The sequence below is a fragment of the Pinus tabuliformis genome, chromosome 4_1 (genome assembly GCF_031772625.1).
Source record: "Pinus tabuliformis cultivar Carrire ecotype Pingquan chromosome 4_1, CPIR1, whole genome shotgun sequence".
NCBI classification, from domain to species: domain Eukaryota; kingdom Viridiplantae; phylum Streptophyta; class Pinopsida; order Pinales; family Pinaceae; genus Pinus; species Pinus tabuliformis.
Genome location: NC_142303.1, coordinates 337,993,014 through 338,016,557, shown reverse-complemented (window position 1 = coordinate 338,016,557; position 23,544 = coordinate 337,993,014). Strand labels below are relative to the sequence as shown.

The window sequence follows — 23,544 nt, the reverse complement described above, 5'->3', positions numbered from 1 at the left end:
AATTTGTTATATATTGTTTCATATATATTAAACATAATATTTTAATATTATAATGAGTTATATATTAAATTTAATAATTTTTTTATGTTTTATATATATGTGTGGGGACGAGGCAATTTCATTTATATTATATAATATAAGCATTAAAAATTTAATGTATAAATATTATATTGGGTTATATTTTAAATTTAGGAAAATTATATATATATACTCGAATTTAATGGCGAACCTCATTCGAACCTTATCATAAAATTCAAATTCGAATCGAACTTAATCATTGTCGAACTCGAACCCAAACCTGAACCATGTGACATTGACGACCCCTAGAAGGGAAAGGAGCTCGTGGTGGGATTAATGATCTGGTGTTCAGGATTGCATCCTGCAAATCATGTGTGCAAGTCATGACCTCCAGCAGCGTGATTGGTCTTCGAGATCTCACTAACCCGCGCAAAGGTTCAGGCAACCCCTTAATGAAAGTGTAAACCCTCTTGGCTTTTGACAAATCTGGCACCATCACGGATACCCTCAAAAACTCCAAAATGTACTGCTCAAGGCTGCCGGACTGTTTGACTTGTGCGAGCTCTCTAAAGTGGGCCTCTGGGTCCTTCCGATCAAAGCGCTCTATCACCCTCTGTGTGAAGTCCTCATAAGAAGTTACACTTGCATGCCCAAGTGTAGTTAGCCATGGAACCACCAATCATGGGTTGCACCCTCCAAGTGTAAAGTAGCCATCTTGATGGCCTCTACCTCCGTCATCCGGCTGAGCTGGAAATATGTGTCTAGTTTCTCCACCCAAGCCCTAGCTGTACACTTAGAAGACCCATCGAATGTGGGAAGGTACATCCTTCTGATTGTATGTTGTTACTCTGTGCTCTGCGTGCTAGAAACCCCTGTTCCTCCGCCCTTTTCGTTTTGGTTGAGTTGGCAATAATCCCTGAAAGAGAGAGAAGCTCGAAATTCGTCACCCATAGGCTGCCATTCCTTGAAGTAATCTCCCATGGGCATCTCATCCTGCACACCCTGCTCACTAGGTGTTGTGGGTAAAAATGTGGGTAGAGTAGTCCTGGTTGGCCCACTGAAAGCTTGTGGGTGAGCAACTAGAGAATGGTGGTTGTACTGGTGGGAAGCCCTTGAAGTTTCCCCAAATAGAAACTCCTTATGCAAGCCCTTGTCCTGATTTTGCTGCTTGATTTCTTCTAGCATCTCCTTCTTCCCTTTAGCCAAATCGTTTAGGGCCTTTAAGAGGTTGTCAAACGCTGCCTCCTCTTTAATCCTGGGCTCCCCCATATTTGTCTCCTCCACTTCCTGTTCTGGTGCCTCTATGTCAAGGGTGTTCTCTAACTCTCTTTCCCTACTCCGGTATCTCTGCCTCCGGTAAGTCACGTTCTGCTTACCCTCCAAGGTCATGGAAAAGAACTCCCACAGTTGAGCCAAGATACGAGCTTTGATACCACTGTAATAATTCTACTTAGGAAATACAATGATAAACAAAGCGAAACACTGATATAAACACACAAAATTCTGAAATATAAGTGGACACTCGGAAATTCTCCAAAACCACCATCCATTTGAGCCATTTTATTTAATATATGGAGCAATGGTACAATGGGTATGGAAAGAGTGCACTTGGGCTCGCCACAATGGCAAGCAAGACAAGTCCCAGGTCAGAAAATGTAATGCCTAGATGAGGGAATGTGATGCCCCAAATATGCCCTGCGCTGCCTGTGGAGAACTTGTCTGTTTGCTGGAAAGAAACTGCTGAAAGACCCTCCTCTGGTGCTCAGAAAATTCTGCAAAATTAGCCCTAGGCTCCTCTCAACAAACCCACCAAAACCCAGAAAGGGTTTGGTCTAGTTCTGACCTTTGAAAATGAGCCCCAAACACCACGCCTTCCTCACTGACTCGAAAATATGGCCTGCCTAGAAATTCATTGTAACAACCCACCAATCAATCCCAAAATGTTGGTCTCTTTCTCTCCAAATGGCCTCCTCAAATCCTTCGCTCAAGCGAGCTCCTCAAGCTCACTCTCCAACTCCCACATGAGCCCAGAATTTGCCCTTTGCGCAGGCCCACACAGTGACCAGAATGCCACAATGCTACAACAATGCCTCCCCACTGCATCTTGGAAGTTGCCACAAAATTCCCACGAAATACCTGAACGGATGTTGAAAATGCTCACAAGGGACAATCAATTACCCTCCTTGGGCTGGCACTCATAGTCCACCGAAGCAAGGGGTGAGAATCTCGCTTGAGAATCTCAGATGCAGACTTGGCTAAGCAGCTCAAGCGTGCTAAGTGCAAGAAATTGTCAATTTGTCAAAAGCCCCAAACTGAAGTGAGCCCCTTCTATTTAACCTTGGCTGCCTCCTCCTCATGTGGGTCCCATCATCGAACTCCCTTCCTTCCCAAGTAGCTCGAATTGCCTAGGTGGTGCGTATTTCCTTCTTGGTGGCCCCCACATTCCACTAAGAGTTCAATTTTTGCCTTTTCCATAGTGTGAGTGCCTCCATCAATCAAAATTTGGAAGTGGGGTCCTCCAACCCACTTCTCCTAAGTTAGAGCCCAAAATTGTCAAAATGGTACAAAAATTATATTCTCACTTTGCAATAATTGCTAAGTGGGAATATCACAACCTCCTGTTTATGTATCTCATATCATCTCATCTTATTACACATGCATTGTGAAAGAAGAATTCGAATTAGAGAGAGAGAGAGTTGGAGAGACTTGAAGAAGATTGTGAGAGAGAGACTTGGAGAATAAGAGCAAGACTTGGTGAGCCAAGGTTGATTCAATGTTTCAGTGTTTTAGTGTTGATTCAGTTGAAGGGAGAAGTCAAGGTTGATTCAATGTTTACATCTGCTGTTGCTACCAGTGATCTTTATGCTGCAACTTGTTCAAATTTGGGTGAACTTATTCATTCTCTTGATCTCTCATTGTACTATGTATCTCTGCTGAACAATTGATATCTAATAGAAGAATCTGCTTGGGTTTTCCCCTTTGTGGGGTTTTTCCCTGGTCATTGGACCTAAACCCTTTGTGTTTCATTTTGTTCTTGGCTTTCTTCCATTGTGCATATGGTTTATGTTCAATATACAATTTCTTAACTGATATTGCAACAAAAAGAAGTTTTGTAATAAGTAATTTTTACAGCATAAAACATCAAATTTCAACAACATTTCTCTGAGGCATCCGAAGCTTACTAAGGTTACACCTTCCTATGACATCCAAATTCAATGTGGCAACATATTTCTAAGAATCAAAGCATCTTATGATAAACATCAAGAAAGACATCCAAAATTAATTTTAGTTAAATCCAGAAATTCAAATAATGAATTTATTTATGGATGAATGCGAATTCTGTGGCACTATATGTGTTTATAAGGCACTGCGATAATATCGTAGGTCGTGAGGTACATTATTCTGCGGTTATATAAGGATTTGAAGGACATTACTCTATAATTTATGGGAAAAACAGAGTTTGGACAAAGTTTATATAATGGATAGAAGTTTGTAACATGCAAAAAGGTCACCTTGCTGTGGTATACAATCTATGGAAGAGACCGAAACTATGTAAATCATCTTTGTAGTTAAAGGCCGAGACCTTGGGAGCTCTGTGGAAGAACTATCACTAAAGGTTTATGAAGCTTATCTTCGTGACACTAGTATATGAAGTAGCTATGCCACCAAGATTTCCTTCTTATACATAAAAGAAAGATGAATTACATCGACAAAGCCGATCTATCTGATTCATTGCAGTCTGCAAGATCTGAAGGAAAATGATACTTGTCATCTGAAGAAAAAGTCAAGGGATTAGATCTCTGCAAGGATGGATAATGTCCAAGATTAAGAGGGAGCTAACCTTCCTCAAAAAGATAAGTACTCTACATCTCCTTTCTTTGACTACTACTATTGCTATTTTGTCTATGCACTTTGCTTTTTGTTCTTTCATAGTCTTCTAATAAAGTTTGCAGGTCAAAACAAGAACTATCTAAGCTTTACTAGCAGATGGAAGAATTGAAAGAATGTAGCAAAGCACGAAGATTTTTCTGAATCTTAATAGATGTAAATGAAGAAGGAGAAAGTAGTTTGAAGTATGCATCAAAGAAGTCAATTAGATGGCAGCATGAAAGCAAGACTTAATAAAAGGGAAGAAGTTCACTTACCTCAGCTGGAAAGAGGGAGTTGTAAGATCTTGGATGGATACAATACTATTTTAAGTTTGGCAAAGAAGCTTGTGATCAAAAGGATAGAGGGAATATTTATAACAATACTCTTTAGCAAGATGTTGAAGAGTTCTGATATTGTTGATTTGTACCGACAATTGATTGGTCCGCTGATATATTCGATTCAAGAACACATTGATTGGGTTGATGCTGATAGAGATACTACTGATGGTTGGGAGCTGATATGATTTCTTGGAAGAGCGTGAAGAAGAATTCTGTTGCAATGCGAAGGAAGAAGATGTGAAGGCATGTACAATCAGTTGTGAAGAAGTTTGGCTTCGTAAGGTGTTTGATGAAGTACTTTATGACATATTGATCAAAGCTGCATGAAGATTGTCCAAGAACCAGGAAGGTCGAAGTGCTTTATGATTCGAGAGTATGATGTAGACAGGAGTCGAGAAGCTACAACAAATCTCCACAGAAGAATATGTAGCTGATGTAAGGGAAGTATGAGTACTTCCAACACAAACTTGGGCTTGTGGACATTTCCTTGGTGGTTGAGAGGGAGTGAGGATGGACATTTTGGCCTACATGTGTCACGTATTATGGCTAGGACTAACAACCGTAAGCCTAGTGCATGAACATTGGTAGGGAGAATGGTGGATTGGATAAGCATTAGGGATATACATTCTTGAGTCATGTATTGTGGTTGACTAGGATTAACATCCTAAGTTGGATACATGGACTTGGTAAAGAATGGTCTGGAGGACGTACTTTTCCTTGGATTAGGAAATGGTCTTGTGAGGTCATACCTTGGGAACACCTGGGTGGGGTATGTGCCTTGAGAGGCGGTGGTGTCCAAATTTATGCCTCCTAGCATTGTGCTCTGATCTAGTGGAGAGATAGAGCGTACTTGTCAAGGCCTTAGTATTTTTGACAATGCTGGTTATGAAGATGTAAATCATCATTGATGCTTATCAATCTAGATCCTTTCTTATATGAATATTTCAACTTGAGATTATCCTATTGAGTCATTATGAATACCTCCCTAGTTAAGAGAGAGTGTTGAAATTATAACTAGACTCGGTCGTCATAATGTATTGTAAATCTAACATTAATGTATTTATTATATTCATTACTATATTTTATTTTGGTCAAAGCATGTTCCTCATGCTTATAGTCAAAAAGAGAAAAGAAAATTATTTGAGTCATGTCCCTTTTTGGACATTTATAAGAAAAATAAATTTAAATTTTTATTGAGTCTTAAGTCCACCAAAGAACAAGTCGGCCCTCCTTGGAACAAGTCAGCCTGCCCTTTCAAAATCCACCTATTTGACCTCCAAGACATATATATAAAGAAGGTAGCTCGACCTATTTGGAGGATCATTCAAGTAGACAACAAGCAACACTTTTTGAACTAGTGAAGGAGAGAAATATTCCAAGTTAAAGGCAAGACTACATAAGGAAAAATATCGCACATGTGGAGGATAATTTCTATGAAAGAAGTTGAGACTTCCGAGGTAGTTGCAGACCTATTTTTGGCCTCCTTGGTTGCAGATCTGAACTTCAAAGAAATTTGATCAGTTTGGGGCAGTTTAACTATTGTTGACCTTGTTTTTGGAGGTGACTTGGGGGAGGGTTGTGTTGGAAAGTGTAACTAGTTTTTGTCTTGATAATTGTCAAAGTGGTCAAATCATTATGTATATTTTATGTTACAAGAAAAAGAAGAAAGAAAAACATTATTTTTGAGGATGGGTTTCACGCTTCAGTTTGATGGTCATCTAGGTAAAGCATATTCTTCATGCTTCTAGGATTTGTCATGTCAAAAGAATATTTTTCTTGAGTCAAGAGAGTCATTATATTTTGTGTAGGACCCTATTGGGTGTCGGTTTTAACCATGTACAAAATTTCCCTGCATACGAATTCTAAAACACAGAAAATAAACAATGCGAGCGCATAACACATAAAACACATATACACAGAGATTTTCCCCTGGATCTCAAAACCGGGACTACCGGCTTGACTTTTCATTATTTTCCTTTCAATGTTACAATACATATTTATACATGCCGAAGCATCCAATACCATGGACCGAAAACCATCGCGTCCAAAACCATGGACCGAAAACCATCGCGTCCAAAACCATGTGCGAAAATCATGCACAAAACCATAGGTAGGTCCGCCCAACCTAACATAGGGTCCAGAAAACAAAATTTTCTGGGGAGCTGCCCCGAACCCCATAGAGGGAGGTTACTTGCACCTCTCAAAGCCCCTGTGACTCCCCCGCTACACAATAGGTGCAACGAAGGGGGGGCTCCGCCCCCCCTCTAACCCTCGGTTAACTACGTGGGCTAGTCGTGGAAAGAATATAACACAACCCAACATTCTCCCACTTGTTGTTTTCTTTACACAGGGGGCCACAAGAGAGCTTAGTCATTTATCCAGCCCAGCTACGCCCATTGTTTATCTACACCAAGAGAACTTCTCAGAGCTCACAGATTTTATCAATGCATCTGCAGTATTCTTCAAAGTGTCCACCTTTACTAGCAACACCTTTTTGTCTTCTATCATATCCCCCGCAAAGTGATAGTGAATATCAATGTGCTTTGTCTTTGAATGATATGCAGGGTTCTTTGCCAAGAAAATTGCACTTTGGCTGTCGCAGTCTATTCTTATAGCTCCATGTACTAACCCCACACTTGAATACAATCTCTGCAACCAAACTGCTTCCTTGCTAGCATGAGTGGCTGCCATGTATTCCACCTCTGTAGTTGATAGTGCCACTACAGATTGTTTCTTACTCATCCAACTGACTACACCTCCAAATAGGTTAAACACATACCCACTGGTAGATCTTCTCTGATCCAGATCTCCAGCCCAGTTTGCATCAAAAAAGCCACGAATATCCAACACTCTGTCCAATCCTGGTCTTCTTTGGTAGCACAAACCATAATCACTAATGCCACGCAAATACCTGAAAACCTGTTTCACTGCTGTTCAGTGCTCCTTCCCTAGTTTTGACATAAACCTACTCAATACTCCCATTGCATGTGCAATGTCTGGTCTAGTACAGACCATTGCATACATCAGGCTACCGACTGCACTTGCATATGGAACACGGGACATGTCCTCTTCCTCTTCTTGTGTCTTGGACACTGTTCAGCAGATAACCTCACACATACAGGGATAGGAACCTTCACCGGTTTACTATCCTACATATTAAACCTCTGCATTATTGTCTCGACATACTTCGTATGGTTTAACCAGAGCTTCCTCTTTCCCGGTTTCTTTTAATTTCCATGCCCAAAATATAGTTTGCAACACCAAGATATTTCATGTCGAATTTGGAGGACAATTGGGTCTTCAAATTGTGGATAATTTCTTTGTCATTTCCAACCAGCAACATATCATCCACATACAAGACCAGATAAATAACACGATCACCAATTAATTTAAAATACACAGTGATCTGCTTTGCTTCTGGTGAAGCCAAGTCCCCATATAAATGTATCAAATTTCTAATACCACATCCTTGGTGACAGTTTTAACCCATACAGAGACTTCTTTAACTTGCATACCATTTCTGTTTTACCTTTCACTGCAAAACCTTTAGGTTGCTTCATGTAGATCTCCTTTTCCAGATCCCCGTGAAAAAATGTTGTCTTCACATCCATCTGTTCTACCTAAAAATCAAAAGCAGCAGCAACAGATAAAAGTAATCTAATAGAAGTTACCTTCGCAACAAGAGAAAAAATATCACCAAAATCAATTCCTGGCACCCGGGAATAACCTTTTGCTACCAACCGAGCTTTGTATTTCTCCACTTTTCCTCCTGCATTTGTCTTCTTCTTGAACGCCCATTTGTTGCCAATGGGTTTCCTTCTAGCCGACAACTCCACCAGATCCCAAGCCTCATTTTTGTGCAAAGATGCCATTTCATCAACCATGGCCTCTTTCCAGAGTTTGCCATCCTCTGAATCTACTACTTCCTTCACAGTTCTGGGATCATCATCAGTAACAGATAAAGCAAAATTTGAACAGAAAGCAGATAGACTATTCCTTTTCGGCTGCCTTCTTTCTCGAACTGATCTTCTCATAGCTGGAGTTTGTGGCTCTTCATCTTCTGATTCCTCCTCTCTTGTAGAGTCTGATTCTTCTTCCTTAAGCTCAAACTCTATCTTCTCAGGTTCCTTTGGTTGGAATTCATGTTTAATAACATCTTTTACCTCTCTGAACACCACATCTCGGCTGTACACAACCTTCCTTGTTACTGGGTTCCAAAGCTTATAACCCTTTAAACCATCCTTATACCCAATAAAGATGCACTTTGCAGATTTACTATCCAACTTGGTTCGTTTATTCTTTGGAACATGTACATATGCATCACATCCAAATACCCTCAGATGTGAAAGAGAGGGTTTCTTACCAATCCATACCTTTTGTGGAGTCTTATCCAACACTGATGAAGGTGATCTGTTGACCAGATAACATGTTGTCTCCACCGCCTCTGCCTAGAATTCCAGTCCTAACTCGGCACCACTGAGCATGCTTCTTGCCCTTTCCATCAACGTCTTGTTCATTCTTTCTGCAACTCCATTTTGCTTAGGTGTGTATGGAGCAGTCTTCTGCCGTGCTATACCACACTTCTTACAGAATTCTTCAAATTCCTTACTACAAAACTCGCCACCGTTATCTATCCTCAACACCTTTATCTTCTTCTCTGTCTGGTTTTCCACCAGAGCCTTAAATTCTTTAAACCTGTCAAAGGCTTCAGATTTCTTCTTAAGGAAATATATCCATGTCTTCCTTCAGAAATCATCTATAAATGATACATAGTACACAGACTTACCCAGTGATGGAACCTTCACATGTCCAAACACATCACTGTGCACAAGTTAAAATATCTATTTTGCCCTCTTACCACCAGAGGGGAAACTCACTCGATTCTGCTTCCCATATACACAATTTTCACAGAAATCAAAATCCAGAGAGCTATTACTCATACCTTCTACCATACCTTTACCATGAAGTATTCGAAGGCCCTTCTCTCCAATATGTCCAAGCCTTTGATGCCACATCATGGTCTTCTCTCTAGAGACCACTAGATTTTCTGCTCCACTTTTAGGAACCACAGAGCTGTTGCACCCATCAACAACAGTGCTACCAGTGTTTTTAAAACCGGAACCGGTGACCGAACCGGTCCACCTAGCTAACCGGTTTACCAACCGGAACCGGTCTAACCGGGACTGGTTTGGTCTAAACGAACCGGTTTTTAAAAAAAACATTAAATAATTAATTTTTAATGAAAAAAAACTATTTTTAAGATGTAAAACCATGATTCCAAGCCAATAGAGACAAAATATGCAAAGTTTGCTCATTTATATACCATGCAAAGGTGAATATATCAAAATGGCACCGAGTGCAATACATATCATCGACAAAATAGCAAAATACATAAGAAATGAGGCTCTAAATGGCCTATAAAGTCCAAAAACAATGCTGCAAGCTATGAGGCCATTGGCCTACTACAAGTCTACAGTGTACACATGATCAATCATCAAGATCATCACCACTACTAGACACAGGATCATCATCAGGAGCTACATAGACATCATCTGGTTCAGAGTCTGAGGATGCCTCTGCCTCATCTGCAACATCAGTATCAATGCCACCAATGACAATAGAAGTGGACCTAGTGGAAGCACGAGTTCGTCGACCTGCACGACTAGTGCCTTCCATTGGTTCCTTGCCTTTCCTTGATGCCGCTACTGATCCTGGTTCTGATGCCGCCACATAATCTGCCTCATCCTCCGCTAAAGCCATGTCGATATCAAAATCAGCCTCAAACACAGGATCTTCAGTCTCCTCCACCCATTCTGATGTTGGATCAATATCGTCCAACACAATGGGATCTAGATCAGGTGATTTGCTCATCATTTGGTTCCTCCTCAGTCGAAGGTTGTATTGCACAAAAACAAGATCATTTAACCGTTTTTGTTCCAAACGGTTTCTCTTCTTCGTGTGTATGCGCTCAAAAACAGACCAATTGCGCTCACAACCTGAAGCACTGCAAGTTTGACTGAGGACTCTAATTGCAAACCTTTGCAATTGAGGACACTGGCCACCAAATGACTCCCACCAATGTGCTGCAAAGAAAAAGACAATAATTAGTAACTTAGTTTATAATTTGAATTGTAAAGAACGTAAACAATTTTAACCTGAAATGAAAAACAAAATGGAAATTGGAATTGCTTACCTGGTTGGTCCACATCTCTTGCCATCTTTGCCAAGTTTTTGCCAAAAGTACCACTTGCTTGATTGAAAATAGTAAGCTGTCTATGTATATCCAACTGGTCTACATGGTTAGGGACCATGCGCTCCAAGCAATCAATCAATCCAGCTCTGACCTCCCCATCATGCTGATCTCCTAGCCGATTTTTATAGTGATACCTTGGGTTCAAAAAATACCCGGCTGCATGTATAGGACGATGGAGTTGATTGTTCCATCTGTTATCAATGATCTCCCATATACGGCCATATTTAGCTAACCTGTCATTGTAAGCTGCCCGTATCTGCTCCTTTGCCTGATCCATAGCTTCATAAATGTAGCCCATGGCCAATCTTTCCCCATCCACCAACCTTAGCACCTTAACAAGGGGCTCGGTAATTTTCACAAGCTCTACAGACCTTTTCCAAAAATAAGTGTCTAACACTTTCTTTTTGGTGTCTTTTCCATCTGGTCTACGAGCCCACCGAGATTCAGACCATTCATCAGAGGAAAACATTTTCTGCAAGTTTCTATGTTGACCATTGAGACATTGCAACGTGAGGAAGTGAGTTGCAAATCTCGTAATTGCAGGCCTAACAAGCTCTTTGCCTCCAGTGTGTTTCCTCATTAGGCTCAATACCCATGAGTGGTTGTAAATGTATTTTGTAATGCACTTGGCATGCTCTACAGTGTTTTTTACCCACTCCACCTTGCCTATATCCTCAAGCATGAGGTCTATGCAATGTGCAGCACATGGAGTCCAAAATATGGTCTTATATTTGGCCTCAAGCATCTTTCCAGCAAGAACATAGTTTGAGGCATTATCAGTGATGACCTGCACAACATGCTGCTCCCCAACTTCCTGAATAATGTTATCCAAAAGCTCAAATAGAAGGCTTGCATCCTTTACCCTATCAGATGCATCAACTGATTTCAAAAACATGGTTCCTTGAGGGCAAGAAACAAGGAAATTAATGATAGTGCGGTTCTTTCCATCGGTCCATCCATCTGACATAATGGAACAACCTGTTTTGACCCATGACTCTCTAAACTCAGTCAAATACTCATCAATGGAAGATATCTCTTTTTGCAAAAGAGCTCCCCTCAAGTCATGCATACTAGGGCCTTTGAAGCCCTTTCCTGCAGCTATAACAGAGTCCCACATAGCTTGGTAATAAGGTGAGCGAGCAGCATTAAATGGGATATCTGAATCATACCACCATCTAGCAATGTATTGGTGAGAAGTTTCTTTGCATTGTTTTTTCCAATGCTGATCCAAAGTGGGTTGAGAACTTGGCTGGGAGGAAGTGGGATTAGATTTAGAAGAAGCAATGGTGGCAGAAGATGAGAAATAACTTTGGATGTTTTGTCTCTTTGGTCCTTTTGATGGTTGGCCAACTCCAACAGAAGGATGAACATAGTGAAAGGGGTCATTGGTGGAAGGGATAGAAGTGGAGTCTTGAATCTCATAATCATCATACCCACTCTCTTTCATGGCTTCTAATAATTCCCTCTTCCTTGCAATTTCATCTTGGATGGCCTTCTCCCTAGCCTTATCCTCATAAAATTTTCAAGCTTGGCAATGTATTCTGCCCTAATAGGACCTAACAGTGCATTTGGTGCATCACATGGCTTTACTTGGCCTCTTACCCCAGCCAAGTGTTGTTTCAACCTAAGAATACCCCCACCTCCAATAGATTTATGGCATAATTTGCATATCATTTTTCCCTCAACTACATCACAATGAGCCCATGCACTGTCCTTTCCTTTTGGAGCCATGTTTGCTTGAAATAATAACAATTTGCAAATAAATCTGCCATTTAAAAAAAAAATTGCAGCTAAGGAACATGGAAAACCAATGATAAATGTAGGAAAAAAAATGCACATGCAAGCTACAAAATTTGATAGCATAGAGCTAGAGAGTTCATAGGCTTAGCATAGATGATAGATCATTGAAATGAGAAGTTTATAGCACAAAAAAATTAATTCATGGACAACAGACCCAAATGAGGAATTATCAAGTGCAAATCCTTACCTGGAAATGCAAAGTAGCTCCCTTAGCCTCCTCTTGATGATGGCAACTCCACTGACAGCTACACACTATCTCCAAAATAGCTCCAACTCCAACTCCAAGATGACTACTTCAGCAAAAACTCCACACTCTCCAAGCTCACAAACAAACTCACAAACACTCACAAACACTCCAAATCAGTTGTGTGAGACAAATGAGAGTGAGAGGGGTGTCTTATAGCAAGTGTGAGGGTGTTTTTGGAGGGAAAATCCCTTTCCCTCACCCCCAAAAACCCTAAACCGCCCTCAGCTGCAAAAAACCGTGCGCTTTTTACCTTGACCGGCGGCCTGTCCCTAAACCGGCCGGTTTAGGACGGAACCGGCCGGTTAGCAATAAACCGGCCGGTTTTGACCTAAACCGGCCGGTTTTTACCGGTTAGGTCTAATTTCTGGGCAAGTGAGGCTTCTAACCGGGTTTTTTCACCGGTTCTGACCGGTGAGCCTCCCAACCGGCCGGTTAGGCCGGTAACCGGTCAGACCGGAACGGTTTTTAAAACTATGAGTGCTACCTTGCAGCTTGTACAGAGTTCCAATCCGAACTCCCCGCATCAATACCAGTGCTCTTTGAACCATCTTGCAGGTATCCTTCTCGAACACTGTTTTTACACCTACATCATTCAGCTTGCTTACAGAAATTAGATTTCTGGCCAATGCAGGAATATGCAGAACACCCGGAAGTGTTCTAACCCTTCCACCTTGCAACTTCAACTTTACTTTTTCGCGACCAACGATTCTAGCCTTCCTATCATCCCCTAAGAAGACATCACCACCATCGTATTTCTCATACTCGCAGAACCACTCTATTGGGAGTGAAGTGAAAGGATGCACCTGAGTCAATCAACCATGCCTCATGATCTACATGTGTACTTGAAGAAGCCAAGTACACATCCCCACCTTCATCTGAGGTGGTTTTTGCCTCTACAGAAGGAGCATCATCATATCTCTTTCCTTTATCAGGAACTTTAGATTTACAGTCCCTTTTGTAGTGCCCTTCATTTCCGCATTTCTAGCACACCACCTTTACAGGTTTTCCTGGAGATTCAGATCTCCCTCTAGATTTAGATCTCCCACTCGATGAATTATTTTTGTTTCTATTCTGGGACTGTCCTTGTACAGACAAGGCATCACCATTCTGGCTCTCCATATTTTTCCGTCTCATCTCCTCCGTCAGCAAGGATGAGACTATTTCATCAAACTGCAAGGCAGTTGTATTGCTACCTATTGCAATAACCAGACTATCCCACGAATTGGGTAGATAACACAACAAACTGATGCACTTATTTTCATCTGAAATTTTAATATCAACAGATAATAACTGACTTACCACAGTATTGAATGCGTTCAGATGCTCTGTCACCGAGTCTCCATCTTTCATCCTCAGGTTATACAACTTTTTCCGCAGGAACAATTTATTCACCAGAGACTTAGATTGGTACAAAGTCTCTAATTTGTCCCACAAAGCCTTCACCGTAGCTTCCCTTGATACATTCAACAATACTGAATTTGAGACACACAATCGTATTGTGCTCTTTGCCTTCCGATCCAACTTGTTCCATTCTTCATCGGACACTCCTGTTGGTTTAGTCCCCGGATCTACCGCGATCCACTGATCTTTATCCACCAACAGATCCTCCATTTTGAGTTTCCACAACTCAAAACTCTGACCATTAAATTTCTCGATCTCTATCTTTTCACTGCTTGCCATCTTCTTTTACCACCAGAATCGATCTCGCAGATCTCCCACTGAACAGGGTCTAACACAGGCCTGAGCGAAACCCCTCAGCATCAAAGGCGTCCCCTTGAAGCCAAAACAACTCTGATACCAAATGTAGGTTTTAACCCCGTACAGAAATTACCTACGTACGAATTCTAAAACACAGAAAATAAACAATGCGAGAGCATAACACATAAAACACATATACACAGAGATTTTCCCCTGGATCCCAAAACCGGGACTACCAGCTTGATTTTTCATTATTTTCCTTTCAGTGTTACAATACATATTTATACATGCTGAAGCATCCAATACCATGGACCGAAAACCCCTCAAGCCCCCTGTGACCCCCCGCTACACAATAGGCGCAACGAAGGGGGGGCTGCGCCCCCCTCTAACTGCCCGGTTAACTACGTGGGCTAGTCGTGGAAAGAATATAACACAACCCAACATTGGGCAAGTTGTAACATGTAAAAGTTAATGATTTTGAGTCTAGAAAGTCCCATGGTCCTCCAAGTACAAGCCGACTCTAGTCAAGGACAAGTCGACTTAGAGAGGGCCATTCGACCTCTTGAGAAGGCTATATATAGAAGGAACCTTGACTTGATTTGGCATAGTCTCACTCATAAGTTTGATCTGCAATAAGGACGACGAATTAAGAGTGAAGAAGACAAGGATAGAAGGAGAAAATTAAAGCGAAGAAGGAAGACTTTTTTTGGGCTAATTCTCTCTCACACATGCGAGTTAGGGTTTCTTTCTTGTTGCAGGGAGGCCAAAAATTATAGGTCGAAATTCTAAAGCTACTGTAGGTTCAAATTTTTGAACTAGAGGGCTGAAATATGTGATTGAAGCAGGATTGAAGAGGGTTTGACTCTTGTTGAGTAGAAGTTGATTTTGTCATCTTGAAAGGGCTTTGTTGGAGGGCTGACTTGGTATTTGAAGGAGGACTTGTTCTAGGGTTTGGGTCTTGGTTTTCTCATTTGAAGCAGATTCTCTAAGAAGAGGAGATTTTCTGAGTTTTTCCCTTAGAGGGGTTTTGCCCTGGCTTGGAGCCTAATTTTTGTGTCCATTGTTTTTATTATTCCTGCACTTGATAATTGTTTGATGATGAAGATCTAATAAAGAAACATAAGAAGATAAGTAAAGTTCACAAGCAATTATTAAGATTAAGGGAAATCGAATTAATAGCTGCCCTATAGCATTCTCGAATAGGCTGGACTTGGTGACTTGGTGGCAATTTGGTCTTGGTCTTGATCTTGGATATCTCATTTTGATCTGATTCTATAAGAGAAGGATTGTTGGGTTTCCCCCCTATTGGAGAATGTAACTAGTTTCAGTCTTCATAATTTGTACCATTATGTATTTTTATTTAAAAAGAAAAGAAAAGAAAAAGAAAAAATATTATTATTTTTCTAGACAAGCATGTTCTTCATGCTTCTAGGTTTTTGAGTCAAAAGAGTCAAAGTCTTATTTGGACCTATTGTAAAGAAAAAGGAAAAAGAATTTTTAAATATGTATTTTTGGGTCAAAAACCCCTCTAGGTGCCTAGTTGGCCTACCTGTCAAGTCCGCCCTACCCTAATGGGCATGTCTCTTCGCTCCCCTCTGGACAATATAAACAGAGGGAAGATGGAGCTCATTTCGTAGAGAGGACAAAGAAGAAGTGGAGGGCCGAAGTCTGAAAGAGAGAAAAGAGGGTTTGACTTCGCATCTAGAGGGTGAAGTTTTCTGTGGTTATGGGTCTTGGATATCTCACTTTGATCTAATTCTATAAGAAGAGAATTTTTTGGGTTTTCCCCTTGGAGGGGTTTTGCCCTAGTTTGGAGCCTATATTTTGTGTTCTTTTGTTTCTATGATGTTCATGTTCATGTTAGGGTAATTGTTTGATGAAAGAATCAAAATATAGATTAAAAAGAAGTAAATTAAATTCACAAGCAATTATTGTGGAAAGAGAAATCTAAATTAAACTATAGGCTTCTTGATTTCCAACATGGTATCAGAGCTAAGGTTTGATTAAGAAGGCAGGAAGATCACTTTGTTGGCATCGAAGTACTAAGCGTCATGTGATTGTGACTTAAATCTTATATTCGGTGGCTTTTTGAAAAATCGGGTCCGTGATTCTATGGTCCGCATTATCCTCATAGTGGCTCGTTCTTATGGTTGAAGGCTCGCTTTTATAATTCACCATGGCTAGCATAGCTTTGTGGACATATAATTACAGTGAATCACTCTATGACTCACACAAGGACTCTATGGCTCGAACATAGATTCTAAGACTCGCATATTACAATGGCACTTCAAGATTTAAATTTGTGAACCGCTTATGGTAATTTGCATTCTTGTAATGGCTCGGATCTATCACAACTATGGTTTATATACATCTGCGTGGCTCTTATTTTTATGATGGCTCCTATATCTCAATAGTAGCTATATCCTATAGCTTGACTGCATTGATATCGTTTGAGTTACCAGTAGCTCAGTATATATGTTCTAGGTACGGTTTCCTATGGTGACATCAAGCTTAAGCTTGCATATTTCTAATATTGAACTATGGCTCAAATTAGTTGCAATAGTTTATACGAAGCATCGCTCATCTATACAGTGAATTGGATTGCATGGATAGCACGTATATTGTGATACAATGCTGTCTCGCACCTGGGGGATAATGTTCTGGCTCGTAAAATGATTTTGTAACAAATGCACAAAGATCTTTACAATTTTGATTATCAAATGACATCGCATATTGATTCCCAATGATCTCGCTTTATATTGGTCTATAACATCTGCGATAAATTGCTTGTATGACATCGCACAATATAGCGATATCATACACATCGAATTTGTTACTCTAAGTAGCATCATATGGTATCACTCTATACAATAGTTTCATGTATTCATAGTGGATGGCTTGACAACCATCAACATCAATGATCGATGGATAGAAGTGTTATGTTGAAGGACTGTAACTATGTCTGCGGATAACTGAGGAACGAATTTGAATTCAAAAGACGTGGAAGCTGTATGGATATATGACAATTTAAAGACTTAAGGCAATCATGATATCCAACTAAACTAAAGTCTGGAATTTGTATAAAGAGTACCCTTTCATGGCATGTAGTTTATGGAAAATTAATAAAAGGAACTAGACCAACTCTCTGCAAAAGAAAGGACAGGTAGACTTCAAAGACGTATGTATAGTTTTTGTTAAAGTCCTTATGATGATCTTGAGAAAGGTCTATATATAAAACAATGACATTTAAAGACTAGGATAAAAGGTGTTAGGGTTTTGCTAGATTGCATTGCTTGGATAACAAGTCTTAATGATGAATCATGATAAAGTTTCTAGAGTTTAAATAACGTGAAGATATGAAGGATCTAGGGTATGCATAAAATTTGCATAGCAAATCTCTAGGGTTTTGCAACTAACTCTTGCGTGTGGTTGTAGAACTTTACAATTTGTAAGTGACAAGTCTTGGCACCTAGGGTTTGCAAACCCTAGCAAAGTGTGGAATAAAAGGAGAAACCCTAGAGATGGAAACCCTAATTGATTGTTTTTGCTATGAAAGGAAAAAGGACCTAGTTCTTAAGCATGGCAGGTACTACATCATGCTGATGTAAAGACTGGGCATGCTGTGAAGATTAGATCCAAAGGTCTAGAAATGAAATGCATTGGGGTTTTGTAGCATACTTGTAGAAGCTATGCATAGTAGACCCTGATGAATGAAAAAAATTTAGGCTTTGTAGACTCTAGATGACACTAGAATTGGAAAACTCTAGTAAAACCCTAATTAAGTGTTCCCTCTAAGGAATCCCTAGCTCTTAAGAAATAGTATCTAGGGTTTTCCAGCTGAGTATTCTTTGATATCTTGAAACCCTAACATAAAAACGTTTTGGGAGGAAGACTCTAGGGTATGTGTTAAATCCTAGCAAAAATTGAATTGAGACAAAACCCTAGGAATTGCTAAAAGTAAAAACCCTAATAAGGGTTAGGTCAAAAAGTTTCTAGGACCCTAGAAATACACTTTTGAGAAATAATAGAAATCCTAGATTGACCAGATTGACATTATGCTCTTATCTTTGTATATTTTTCTTGGTTGTACTAGTCGGTGAGAATTGCAGGTACATAATAAAGGAAGCAAGATGAGAAGGATGACTCAAGCTTGATAATGACTCCTTGATGATGAGGAGCATGATGGACATAATGTTGAAGCTTCCACTTGATGAGTTCATTGATGATTGATGATAAAGGCATGCAGATGGTCAAGTTGTAGTATGAAAGGCATAATTGAAGTCTTTGTCCTCTTAGAGAGGGAAACTTATCTTTGATAAGGATAAGAAGCAGGCTCATTCAAAGAAAGGATGGCTAAATGGCTAAAGGTATGCACGTCTTTAGTAACTCTTCTCTAGAAGGTAGAATTCATGTCTACAAGAATCTTGTAGAAAGAGTTGAATGTGCTTGATAACATGAGCTATGGTTACTCGATTCTTGGAAGGAGGAGTTTGGTATGCTTTGGAATGGCTAAAGATCAAGACTCTTCCTCAATATGGCATGACTTAGACATGGTGATATTAGTTAACATCAAATATGGTCTACTAAAGAAAGAAAGAAAGTTGACAATAAGGAAGAAGATATTGGAGCTTGCTGATTAGTTCGTTCCATGAGCACTTTGATTAAAAGTGAATGCATAAAGAAGGATTCTTGTACAATATGGAAATATACCATGCCGAAGGATGTTGATCTCAAAAACGCAATCTGATATTTTTACAAAAGACCATCATGATGGGGTAATTATGATATCGATGTTTTGGTATTGGTTATCCAGTTGCTATATATATATTTTTTGCTACTTGGAAGAATGTTGCAAAAATACATAATGGTAGTCGAAGCAAATGTATCTACAGTTATTCTCAATTCAAAGAATACATATCTTGAGTGGATGGCTTTCATAATCCTTGGAGGATTATGCTGTCGAGATCAATGTGGAAAAAGCTGCCAAAAATTTGCCATTAAATCTGCAAAGTCCGATTTTATCGACTGACTTTTTGGCAATTTTTTCCCAGTTGAAAAGGTTGGGATTAAGTCGAAAAAGTCGGGTTAAATCAGGATTCGATCCAAAAATTCGTGGAACCCGCCTAAGCTGCGGATAAGTGAGGGAAAAGGCAAAAAAAACACTCATTTTTCACTCTTCTCGCTGCCATTCGTCCTTGTGGAGAGAGGAGGTGTTTTCCATTGCCCAAAAGTAGGAGATTTGCTAGTTTTGTGGTGTGGATTTGGAGATTTGTCCACTGCTCAACGTGAGAGTTTCAAGGTGCTGATTTGCGGCTGCTAGGTATGTATTTTAATTTCTCTCTTAGTCTTTGTTACACAAATGACTTATTAAATCTTTCTATTAATTTGTTTTTAGCTTATTTTTGCTTAGAAATTTGAATCAAAACATTGTTTAGAACCTAGATTGAATCAAATCTTCAACTTTCAACTTTCAAGAATCAAATGACAAAAATTCAAAACCTTGTTTAGTGAATCTGAGTGTGTTCAAGTGAGTGAGAAGAGGCATTTAAAATGTAAAATCAACAATTACATTTGCATTTGCTTCTTATGTGCAATGTCACATGGTTTGGGTTCAACAATGATTAGGTTCAGTTTGAGTTCGAATTTTTTGATGAGGTTCGTCATTAGGTTCGTCTATACATATTAATTTAAAATGAATTATACGATAAAATAGTAAGAAATTAGCATCAATAAACATCAAAAATTCTATCACAAACATGTACACTGCAAGGATAAATTACAAGCTTGAGTTGCAACAGGAAGTTATGAGTTTTGAGCTATGGACTTGGTCAATGGCTATGAGGTTCGTCGAACCTCAATTTTTTTTTAAGGTTCGCCAAAATTCGATCCTCAAGGTTAAAGTTCGACGAACCTTGTGACATAGCTTATGTGATGGGCAATTTTTTTTTTCAATTTTTTTAATGCCTAGGTTCAAGTTCAAGTTCAGGGTTTCAAACAAAATGCCAAGGCTTTTGGACGCTATGTGGGAATATGAACTTGATACTATACCCAAATCTGGGGGGGGTCAATAGAAGGTATTTGACTTGCAAGTTGTGTGGAAAGCATATGTTAGAGGGTGCCAATAGATTAAAATTCCATTTAGGGAAAATTCTGAGGCAAAATATAGAACTTTGCCCAAATCCATCTTCAGAAATCATTTGAGAGGCCATTAAATCGTTGATGGATAAAGAGGAGGGCAAAGACATCACAGCAACAATAGGGGCCTCAAGAGTGGGGGGAAGTAAGAGTGGTTCTTCAACATCACCTTCCACACACATGCCCCAGGCCCTTAGCTTTCTCATCTTTTTTTGTTCCTAGAACCACACCTAGTGCACAACCTGTCATCAAATTGACTCTTAAAAGAAAGGAAAAGGCATAAGCTAAAAGGTTGGTCAGTAATTGTCTTCTATGGAGTGATGTTCCTTTAAACATATTGCCAAGATAAATTCATTCTACCAAACTATATTTGATGTTGTTGCTGTCGTTGAATCGAGGTACAAAGTCCCTACCTTTGTAGAGTTGAGAGGGCCTCTTCTTCAAGATGAAAAGGTTGATTGCATTGCTAAATTGGAGGAGTTTAGGGTATCATTAGAACACACTAGATGCACAGTCATGTCAGATGGTTGGACTGACCAGAAGAGTAGGACCCTTCTTAACTTCTTGGTTAGTTGTCCCAAGGGGACAATGTTTATGAAATCTGTTGATGCATTTGTACACATTAAAGATGCATGTTTATTATGTGAGTTGTTGGACATCTTCATTCAGGAAGTAGGTTCACAAAATGTTGTCCAAGTCATAACGGACAATGCTGCAAATTATGTTGCTGCTGGTATGTTGCTTATGGAGAGGTACCCTAACTTGTTTTGGACACCTTGTGCTACTCATTGTATTGAATTGATGTTGGAGGATATAGGTAAGATTCCTATTGTGAGGGATATTGTTGAATCATCCAGGAGCATAACAAATTTATATATAATCATGCCTCTGTCCTTAGCTTGATGAGAAGACTCACCAACAACAAAGAGCTGGTGCGTCCTGCCATTACACGATTTGCCACTACTTTCATATCTCTTCAGTCTCTGTTGAATTCTATGTGGGATGTGAAGAGCATGTTTCTTTCACAAGATTGTCATGCTTTATCTATTAGTCGCAAACCAGAGGAAGAGGGCATATGCAGACTAGTTTCATATGATCAAAGCTTTTGGGTAGGAGTAGAGGAGGTGTGTGCCATTTCAGAACTTTTCGTAAGGGTTCTTCGGTTGGTTGATGGAGACAAGCCCACAATGGGCTACTTGTATGAGGCCATGGATAGGGCCAAAGAAGCCATTCGTGCTTATTATGAAGATAAGGGAGATGAGGGGTTAGAGAAACAACATGTCATATGGAGAGTGATTGATGAGCGATGGAACAATACCCTCCATCACCCCATTCATGTTGCAGGTATCTACCTGATCCCCGCATTTTCTTACTCTTGTGGTTTCAGATTTGATGTTGAAGTGATGGATGGATTTCTCACTTGTGTTGAGAGGATGGTGGCATTTGAGCAAGAACGTGAAGATATTTCTAAAGAAATGGAGATATATAGGATGCAAGTGGAACATTTGGTTTTACCATGGCTATTAAGAATAGGACGACCAAAATGCCAGGTAAGCTTCAGTTTATTTTAAGTTTCAACTTTCAAATTTCATAATTCATTGTCTCTTCATAATTTTCTTCAAGTTTAGAATTTCAATGTTTTTTTTATGTTTCTCATTTTTCTTTTAACTTGTAGATGCTTGGTCGACAAGCTATGGTGGCAAAGTACTCCATCTCCAAAAGCTTGCCATTCGAGTGCTCAGCCAAACACAGAGTTCCTTTGGGTGTGAGCGCAACTGGAGTGTATTTGACAAAATACACAACAAAAAACGCAACAAGTAAAAAATTTCAAATTAAATTTTTGAATTCATTTTATTATTTTTAATATTTAAATTTTCTAAGTACTAATTTACAATCTATGACCCTAATACAGATTGGAGTCCCAACGCCTCAATGACATGGTCTACGTCTACTACAATCTTCGATTGTGGGTGAGACAACTTCAGAAAACTCTTGATGTGGAAGCCATCTCATTGGACAATATTGATACCACTGCTGCATGGAGGGTTGAGACTGAGAGGCCAACCATGGACTTGATCCTTGATTGGTTAGATGTGGATCTAGAGGCACTAGCAGCAGAGGAGGTAGTAGTTGTAGGGGAGGGAGAGCCAAAGGTAGAGGAGGAGGAGGAGCAGGGTCAAGAGGCAGAGTAGGAGGAGGATGAGGAGGAGGAGGTGACACCATCTAGGATGGGCAGCAACAAAGGACAAAGGCCACCTCTTTTATTGGCTTCTAGAGGACAACGAATTCTATTTGTAGCCCCCAGGGGCAAAGCCTTCTTCCTCTAGAGGAAAAGGGAAAGCCATTTCCTATTCCTGTAAAAGGGGCAGAGGATCTCAGTGACTGATTACTTTATGACATGTGGATGACTCATGATATACATGTATCATATTTTGTTGATATTTTGACTCTTGATAGTTGAGACTGAGACATGACTCAAGATGCAAGACTTGATTCACTATTTTGATATGTGATGTAGCACTAGACTTCATATTACATATTGTATATTAGCTTTCTTTTCATGTTTATGCGGAAATGCATTTATTTGATGTTTTGGATACTTTAGATGCTAAAAAAATAAAATAAAAAATGAATATTTTTGTATTTTTTTTTAATTTTGCAGACTTTTTCAAAAACCTCTCGACTTTAACGACTTTTTCAATTTTTGGACCCTTGCTGATTTAATCCCGACTTCTACTTTTTCTACATTGGTCAAGATGTCTACACCATCTTGGGATTGAGAGATAGCAGTACAAAAGGATAACCTGATGTTTATGTTTCAATGATAATGAAGATCACTTTCATGATTAGAAGGAGCTCGACCTAACTCTACTTTAAATGGCTCAATATAATGCCTTTGTTGATGATGACTAGAGGAAAGTGCTATGAAAGGTTGATGGCCTGAACCTTTTCACAATTTTTCTCCATGATATTTAGAAAGATAAAAGCTCAAAATGATGAGATGCAAAGGAGAGGAAGAGCCATGCATCTACTACTTGAAGATCTCCATGAAGAACTAGTGGCTGATGTATTAATGAAGTTTGAGACAAGCTAAAGAGCTTGTGGTTATGTCTTCCCAGTTAAAAGGATGTAAGGATTCTCCTCTATGCTTGAGAGGGAGTAAGTATTCTCCTTAATATTTGAAA

General features: G+C 39.7%; 2 protein-coding genes across 4 annotated transcripts in view; one reads left to right on the top strand and one right to left on the bottom strand.

The window, feature by feature from the left end:
• LOC149175657 (folate receptor family protein) overlaps window positions 1-23,544 on the top strand; it is a 132,789-nt gene that overhangs the window by 59,925 nt on the left and 49,320 nt on the right. The gene's annotated exons all lie outside the window — the stretch shown is intronic.
• On the bottom strand, window positions 9,514-11,987 carry LOC149175658 (uncharacterized). Its single transcript, XM_089422914.1, has 2 exons — window positions 10,420-11,987; window positions 9,514-10,309 (listed from the first exon to the last, which is right to left on the bottom strand). The coding sequence occupies exons 1-2, from the start codon at window positions 11,924-11,926 to the stop codon at window positions 9,714-9,716; spliced, it is 2,103 nt and encodes a 700-aa protein (XP_089279040.1). The 5' UTR covers window positions 11,927-11,987; the 3' UTR covers window positions 9,514-9,713.